At 46.2% G+C, this 9142-nt stretch overlaps 1 protein-coding gene across 1 annotated transcript; it reads left to right on the top strand.

The window, feature by feature from the left end:
• Window positions 1-581: 581 nt before the first annotated feature.
• Window positions 582-7642, top strand: LOC308312248 (ephrin type-A receptor 4a-like; the record flags this gene model as incomplete). Its single annotated transcript, XM_080794627.1, has 5 exons — window positions 582-641; window positions 888-956; window positions 1051-1119; window positions 1269-1445; window positions 7455-7642. Coding segments are annotated over 5 exons (563 nt in total), but the record flags the coding sequence as incomplete, so codon positions are not given.
• Window positions 7643-9142: the final 1500 nt, after the last annotated feature.

Raw genomic sequence — 9142 nt, 5'->3', positions numbered from 1 at the left:
CTGCAGCTGATGCAATGAAAGTACTGTGATAAAAACCAGCAAGGCGACCTATTTAATCAATACTATCTCGCTATAAATGTGAGTTTCCATTGCCTTGCTGTGTGAGTTGATGTTGATACGGTGGATTGAGTTATTGTGGCCAGGATGACATTTGGATGGCATTTGGCAGGCCGGTGGATGGACAGACAGACAGACAGACAGGCAGCCAGGCAGATTGATTGATTTTTTTACTTTGATAATCTTAAATGCTGCTTTGTAACCGCCTCATGCCATTGGCATTTCTTACGAAAATTTGACTGCCTTTTCTTGACTCAACTTGGAGGTTTTGCTCATTTCTGTCCTGTTTCACCCAAAGCGAATTTCACCCTACATTTTTTCCTCACATTCTGAACCAACGCTGTTGTCTGTGCTGCCCCCTGTAGGAAACGGTCGGGACGTACCACTCTAACGCTGCTGTCTGTGCTGCCCCCTATAGGAGACGGTCGGGACGTACCACTCTAACGCTGTTGTCTGTGCTGCCCCCTATAGGAAACGGTCGGGACGTACCACTCTAACGCTGCTGTCTGTGCTGCCCCCTATAGGAGACGGTCGGGACGTACCACTCTAACGCTGTGCTGCCCCCCATAGGAGACGGTGGGGACGTACCACTCTAACACTGTGCTGCCCCCTATAGGAGACGGTCGGGACGTACCACTCTAACGCTGTTGTCTGTGCTGCCCCCTATAGGAGACGGTGGGGACGTACCACTCTAACGCTGTTGTCTGTGCTGCCCCCTATAGGAGACGGTCGGGACGTACCACTCTAACGCTGTGTTGTCTGTGCTGCCCCCTATAGGAGACGGTGGGGACGTACCACTCTAACGCTGTTGTCTGTGCTGCCCCCTATAGGAGACGGTGGGGACGTACCACTCTAACGCTGTGTTGTCTGTGCTGCCCCCTATAGGAGACGGTGGGGACGTACCACTCTAACGCTGTTGTCTGTGCTGCCCCCTATAGGAGACGGTGGGGACGTACCACTCTAACGCTGTGTTGTCTGTGCTGCCCCCTGTAGGAGACGGTCGGGACGTACCACTCTAACGCTGTGTTGTCTGTGCTGCCCCCTATAGGAGACGGTGGGGACGTACCACTCTAACGCTGCTGTCTGTGCTGCCCCCTGTAGGAGACGGTCGGGACGTACCACTCTAACGCTGTGTTGTCTGTGCTGCCCCCTATAGGAGACGGTGGGGACGTACCACTCTAACGCTGTGTTGTCTGTGCTGCCCCCTATAGGAGACGGTGGGGACGTACCACTCCCCCGGGGGTAAGATCCCCATCAGGTGGACCCCTCCCGAGGCCATCGCCTACAGGAAGTTCAGCCCGGCCAGCGACGTGTGGAGTTACGGCATCGTCATGTGGGAGGTGGTCTCGTACGGCGAGAGACCCTACTGGGACATGAACAACCAGGACGTGAGTCTCTGTTTCACTCCTTTTTAACCCATTCTGACCTGAGATCAGATTCATAACGAGGTTTCCACTGGACACACACTGGTCTGATGAACCCAATCTGACCTGAGATCAGATTCTAAAAATGTCACAGTCGTTCTTCGATTTTTCAAAAATAGCAGACCTACAAGCTCGTAGCGCGCCACTCGGTGGCGCGCTATGAGCTTGTAGATCTGCTATTTTTCAATAGCTAAAGCATAACATGATGCCGACACCAAAACGGGTTCCCGTTCAGAATGGGTTAAAGGTATATTCAGTGATTTCACTTAATTCAAATATCACTAATTTTTTTGTTTTGTTGTGATAATCCTCTCTACTATAGAGTGTGCTGACCATATAAGGAGTTCCTCCCTGTCCCCAGTTAACCCCTGGGGGGGTCAAAAAACCTTAGGTTTCGTTTTTGACTCTCTATCCTGATTGGACGAAGGCTTATAGGTCCCACAGCCAAAAACGAAACCTTTTTTTTAGTTTTTTGAGTGAAATCACTTACTCTACCTTTAAATGTAATGTGTTTAATTGTGGATAAAAGACGACGTGCATTTTTAGGATGCATTACATGTTGAAAGGTAGGGGGTGGAAACAAGCAGTCATGTCTACGAAAATAAGCCGTAAAGAAGTGACGCAGCATGCACACGTGCGCACACACGCACGCACACATGCACACACACACACACACACACACACACACACACACACGCACGCACGCACGCACGCACGCACGCACGCACGCACACACACACACACACACACACACACACACTCAGGCCTTGACATGAAAATAAACAACTTTAGACAGCAAGCCCAAATAAGTAACTATATGCTTTAGAAACAATTAAGCCCCCCCAAAAAAGCAACTATACCAATATCCACAAGATACATTTCAGGAAATCAAGCCAAAGTTGCTTTTAATAAAGTATAGACTTGGCAGCACACTGAGCCTGTTAGTCCTTGCATGAAGCCCCCCACACCCCCACACCCCCATCCCATATTAGATAAATGAATGTGATTGGCCCATTTCCAGCCAGGTTGGCTGGAGCCGGAGGTTCACACACATACCTAAAGATGAGCTCGTGGATTCAGCTGGCTCCCAGGCTCTCTGTGGTGGCGCTAATAAATCAGTTCCAACGACACGGAAATCCAAAGGCGAAATTAAATCTTCATTAACCCATTCTGAGCGGGAATCCATTTTGGTGTTATCATCATGTCGTGCTTTAGCTATTGAAAAATAGCAGATCTACAAGCTCATAGCGCTACGAGCTTGTAGGTCTGCCATTTTTTTGAAAAACCGAAGAACGACTGACATTTTTTAGAATCTGATCTCAGGTCAGAATGGGTTATAATCAGACCAGTGTGTGTCCTAGTGGAAACCTCGTATGAATCTGATCTCAGGTCAGAATGGGTTAAGACCCCAAATAATGCATCACCCCCAGATGCTGAGGCCATCTGTACACTCTCCACCCTGGCTATGATGAGGCTGTTGTAGGCGGGAGCGTTTTGTTGTGACTGAGTGACATTGCAAATAACGGGCGATCACTCTCCCACGGTCACAGAACACACCACAGTGTGCCGACGTCACTCTCCCACGGTCACAGAACACACCACAGTGTGCCGACGAGGGGTGACTGACTGCAGGGTCCCAGAGATGTAAAAACTAAACAAAGATTCAGATTTTTTTCTGTGTGGAGTTTGCATGTTCTCCCCGTGTCCCCTATAGGGTAGGTACCCTCACAAAAAACATGCAGTAATCCTGGTCTCTAAACTGCCTCCCCCTGGTCAGCCGGGGCGCCTGATGGAGGGGAAAGGAACTGGTTGGAATAACGTGTTCCTTCCACGCGCTATACGTCCAACCAGGGAAACTCCCCCCTGTCAGGTGGAAAGGAGCGACTTGGACACTCAAGCATGAAGGAAGCATGAGTTCAAGTCCGTTGCTCTCCCCTTGTCCCCCATATATGGGGACTAGGTTGGTGGAGGGTGTGCAGAGCCCAGGATCACATTAGATGATTGACACAGGGGTGAAAAATGGGTTACAAAATCGTGGGATAAAAAATATATAAAGAAAAAAAAAATCTGATTTTACGGAGCCAGTATCGAATTGCAACCGTCGGCGTCCGTAAGGCCCCTTTGAGAGCGGCACACACAGAACATCAAGCAATAGGAAACACACTTATATACAATGACGCTATAGGATGCATGAAACACAAGAGGAAATACAACATAAATGATAGTTTACAGTGCAGAAGAGAAAGAAAAGGAAATGCAACTCAACCAAAGGCAGTGGCAAACGGTTACAGAGGTCTTTGAGTGTGTTTTTAAATAAATTAGCGTGGCAGCAGACCTGCCGTTTTCTTCCTGAGTTTGATAAAACTCCCAGATAGATAAAAACATTTGATAAATGCTGTTTATTATTTTTTATTCTAGGGACAGAAAGCAGAGCTTTCAGATTAAATGAGAGATCTGGATGGCCTGTGATATCGAACATGATCAGAAATGGATGTTGGCCACTTGGCCCTAAACCACTCAAAGCTTTATAGACACAACAGTAGTTTGAAGTCAATTATTTCGCACACAGGGAACCAGTGTAAAGATTTAACCCATTCTGAACGGGAACCCATTTTGGTGTTGGCATCATGTTATGCTTTAGCTATTGAAAAATAGCAGATCTACAAGCTCATAGCGCGCCACCGAGTGGCGCGCTATGAGCTTGTAGGTCTGCTATTTTTGAAAAATCGAAGAACGACTGACATTTTTAGAATCTGATCTCAGGTCAGAATGGGTTAATCAGACCAGTGTGTGTCCAGTGGAAACCTCGTATGAATCTGATCCCAGGTCAGAATGGGTTAAGCTCCACTTTCTTGGTATTAGTGTAACCAGAGGCTATACTGTAGATACATACTAAACGGACCACAGACTTATTATTAAAATATACAATCTTTATTGGAAAATGCTAAAATATAAAATATAGACTTTATTACGAGCAATTTATCCCAAGGTTATCAATAAAAGTGGAGAGAGATTAAATCACACAAGAACATTATCTTTCCCTATTACCAATAAAACGTACTGGGACTTGTTACAGGTTCATTTAGTAAAGCAGTGACCATGCACTCGTGACTGAACGAACACACGTGGGTTAATTCTCACACAGCATGTTGCTCAGTCAGTTAATGACTGCACTGCCCTCAGGGTGAAGAACGCCACACACAAACCACGACGGCAGGCGCTCTGAACTCATTGCGTCACTCTTTGCAGCGTGAGCTGATAAACCCCTGGTTGGTTCCTCTCCTTTCCTCGTCTGAACTGGCTGCCGTTCCCAAACACTTGAGGACTGAAACACTGCTCGCAACTCTCTCTCTCTCTCTCTCTCTCTCTCTCGTTGCATCTCTCTCTCTCTCTCACGCGTGTTTGCTGCAGCCGTTTGCAGAAGCTTGTAGATCTGCTATTTTTCAATAGCTAAATTATGACATATTGTTTAAAACACCAAAAAGGGGTTCCCGCCCCGAAATGTGTTAAGGAGGATCACACCAGGGTCCATGTCTGTTCCTACCGCAGTGTGTTAAGGAGGATCACACCAGGGTCCATGTCTGTTCCTACCGCAGTGTGTTAAGGAGGATCACACCAGGGTCCATGTCTGTTCCTACCGCAGTGTGTTAAGGAGGCTCACACCAGGGTCCATGTCTGTTCCTACCGCAGTGTGTTAACCCTTTGACTGGACACTCTTAATAACATCTTGTTGTGCATTGGGCCAGATTTGGCGACTTTTTTGAATGACAATAGAAAGATGTGCGATATGACCACAATGTCACGAAATGTCTCCTTTTAAAGCTGCAAGTCTGTAATTTACACCGAAAAAATAATTATGATTTTAGTACACCTTGGTTTCACTGTTCACTGAAACCAAGGTGTATTAAAATGCTTGTAAGTAAACGATGGAACATGCTAGAATCATAATTCTTCCCTTTTCACCAGGGTCCATGTCTAGTCCTACCGCAGTGTGTTAACCCATTCTGAACGGGAACCCATTTTGGTGTTAGCATCATGTTATCCTTTAGCCATTGAAAAATAGCAGATCTACAAGCTCATAGCGCGCCACCGAGTGGCGCGCTACGAGCTTGTAGGTCTGCTATTTTTGAAGAATTGAAGAACGACTGACATTTTTAGAATCTGATTTCAGGTCAGAATGGGTTAATCAGACCAGTGTGTGTCCAGTGGAAACCTCGTATAAATCTGATCTCAGGTCAGAATGGGTTAAGGAGGCTCACACCAGGGTCCATGTCTGTTCCCTCGCCCGCCTAGTGGCCGAAAAATAAAACTTCTGGGATCTCAGATTGATTCCCACCGCAGTGTGTTATAGGGAGGCCTATACGGTACATGTACACCAGGGTCCATATCTCCTATATTCCCACAGGAATCCATCACAGGGGTTGACAGGAGAGGAGCGCGGGGAGCACAGACCTGCATTCAATTACACAATGGATCAGAGCCGCGCCGCTCTCTCTCTCTCTCTCTCTCTCTCTCTCTCTCTCTCTCTCTCTCTCTCGCTCTCTCTCTCTCTCTCTCTCCGGAGGGGCTGAATTAACCCATTCTGAACGGGAACCCATTCTGGTGTTAGCATCATGTTATGCTTTAGCTATTGAAAAATAGCAGATCTACAAGCTCATAGCGCGCCACCGAGTGGCGCGCTATGAGCTTGTAGGTCTGCTATTTTTGGAAAAACCGAAGAACGACTGACATTTTTTTAGAATCTGATCTCAGGTCAGAATGGGTTCATCAGACCAGTGTTTGTCTGGTGGAAACCTCATATGAATCTGATCTCAGGTCAGAATGGGTTAAAGCGTGCGCCAAGCATCTGACAGGCCAAGGGGAATCAAATTGAAAAATAGCAGCGTGAAGGAGGATGCTAATAATTCAACATCGCGGAAATTACTATAGCCCATTCTGACCTGAGATCAGATTCACACGAGGTTTCCGCTGGACACACACCGGTCTGATCAACCCATTCTGACCTGAGATCAGATTCTAAAAATGTCAGTCGTTCTTCGATTTTTCAAAAAATAGCAGACCTACAAGCTCGTAGCGCGCCACTCGGTGGCGCGCTATGAGCTTGTAGATCTGCTATTTTTCAATAGCTAAAGCATAACATGATGCCAAACACCAAAATGGATTCCCGTTCAGAATGGGATAGAAACCACTCGCTTAGTCAGAGCAGCAGTTTGGCTGCCGGCGCGCCGGTCTGAGTGTTTCTCTGTGTGTCCCTGCATACTTTGACAGAATCTGCCTCATGTAGGCGGAGAGGCCTGATGCGCTTTAAAGGACTAAAGATTGATCCAGATTATCAGCGACATGCATGGCTGTTATGGATCTTTAAAATCCGTTTAAAAAAAAAGGGGGAGGTATTGAGGATGTCTTGTCTGTGTGCGTGCATGTGTGCACGTCTATGTATTTATTTATTTATTGGAAATAACAGTGAACACACAAACACAACTATGAATGGAAAATGGTGCATTTATATATTGCCTTTTATCCAAGGCGCTTTACATAGATTGTGCATTATACATTCACCCATTCACACACACACACACACACACACACACACACACACACACACACACACACACACACACACACACACACACACACATTCATACACCGATGGCGGAGGAAACCATGCAAGGCACCAACCTGCACATCGTGAGCAATTAGGGGTTCAGAGTCTTGCTCAAGGACACTTTGACACTAACTCTGGGGGAGCCCGGGTTAGAACCTTGTGGTTACAATCCGGCCCACTCTAACCCTGAGCAACCGCCGCCCCTACGGGACATACAGTATACCACTAGAAACTAACTGTCTGTCTGTCTGTCTGTCTGTCTGTCTGTCTGTCTGTCTGTCTGTCTGTCTGTCTGTCTGTCTGTCTGTCTGTCTGTCTCTGTCTCTCTCTGTCTGTCTGTCTGTCTGTCTGTCTGTCTGTCTCTCTAGGTGATCAAGGCGATCGAGGAGGGCTACCGGCTGCCCGCCCCCATGGACTGCCCCGTGGTTCTGCACCAGCTCATGTTGGACTGCTGGGAGAGAGACCGGGCCGAGAGGCCCAGCTTCAGCCAGATCCTCAACATGCTGGACAAGCTCATCCGCAACCCGGGGACGCTGCGCAGGACCGGAGGCGACAGGTAGGACAGACGTACCCATTCTGACCTGAGATCAGATTCTAAAAATGTCAGTCGTTCTTCGATTTTTCAAAAAATAGCAGACCTACAAGCTCGTAGCGCGCCACTCGGTGGCGCGCTACGAGCTTGTAGATCTGCTATTTTTCAATAGCTAAAGCATAACATGATGCTAACACCAAAAGGGGTTCCCGTTCAGAATGGGTTAATACAGAGCTACAGGTGATAGAATTAGGAGTGGAAACTAAGTAAAATGTTTAGAACGGGGTCAAACAACCGCTTAAATCAGGATTCTATTGCTTATTTATTTATTTCAAATCATCCCAAAGTGATGGAAATCATCCAAAGAGATTAATTATATTATAATAGTCTATCATGACATTCTGGAGTTGATTAAAGCACCATATTAGGAGCATAAATACATACTCAAAGCCATCCGGGCACAGATTCTGTGGAGGGATGAGGGACACAGCAGAAAGTGGCAGATTTATGGAGCCGAGGATGTTAGAATTTGTTTACAAATTAAGAAAGGCATTTTAAATAGCCAGGGAGCAGGCCCCAGTGATGGCTCCGTCAATGAAAATGTGCCAAATAAATCCTGCTACAATTAGTTAATTAATTCTGCCCCCATGTGTGAACACTGTATATCTTTGATGCCGGGCTTAGAAACCCTCGCTTAATTCTCTCTCCATAAATCAACTTTTTATGTTATCTTAGTTTTTCACAAATTAATGTCCTACTTCATCATGCAGTACATACAAGAGTGTCACACTATACTAAAGTATGCCGTGAAATAATGAGCTCGCTATTTCTGAAAACCTTTTGATAGTGAAAGTGGTTAAATGATCTGTCTTTGGGTGTTACTGTATATCTACGTATTTAACCTAATCTAACACTGTGCAAAAAACAAGGATTACGGGCAGATATACTAAATGTAGAGGCCATGTAAAATCCACTAAATTTACGGGTGAGTACGGTTGTTTATACCTGCCTGGAATCAGCACATCTACGGTATTGTAGATGTCCGAATTGTACCAACTTAACCCATTCTGACCTGAGATCAGATTCATACGAGGTTTCCACTGACACACACTGGTCTGATTAACCCATTCTGACCTGAGATCAGATTCTAAAAATGTCAGTCGTTCTTCGATTTTTCAAAAATAGCAGATCTACAAGCTCGTAGCGCGCCACTCGGTGGCGCGCTACGAGCTTGTAGATCTGCTATTTTTCAATAGCTAAAGCATAACATGATGCTAACACCAAAAGGGGTGCCCGTTCAGAATGGGTTAAATACGCAAGGCCCCCTGCTGTGGCTGCTTCCTACCAAGAACCATTTACAGGAGCTTGTGGAGAACAGGTTTTTTCTTTCGTCCATTTCCTGAAAAGTGAATTAATTATGACCGATCTCCGATTATTTGCATCGTCCCATATCTGCCGATATTGTTTCTGACTGATTTCGATTTCATACAGAGGCCCTGGGCGCTTAAAGGAGAATTCCATGCT

The sequence above is a fragment of the Protomyctophum bolini genome, assembly GCF_963924005.1.
Source record: "Protomyctophum bolini genome assembly, contig: SCAFFOLD_842, whole genome shotgun sequence".
NCBI classification, from domain to species: domain Eukaryota; kingdom Metazoa; phylum Chordata; class Actinopteri; order Myctophiformes; family Myctophidae; genus Protomyctophum; species Protomyctophum bolini.
Note: the sequence above shows the minus strand (reverse complement) of the source record. Positions and strands in the feature narration are given on the sequence as shown.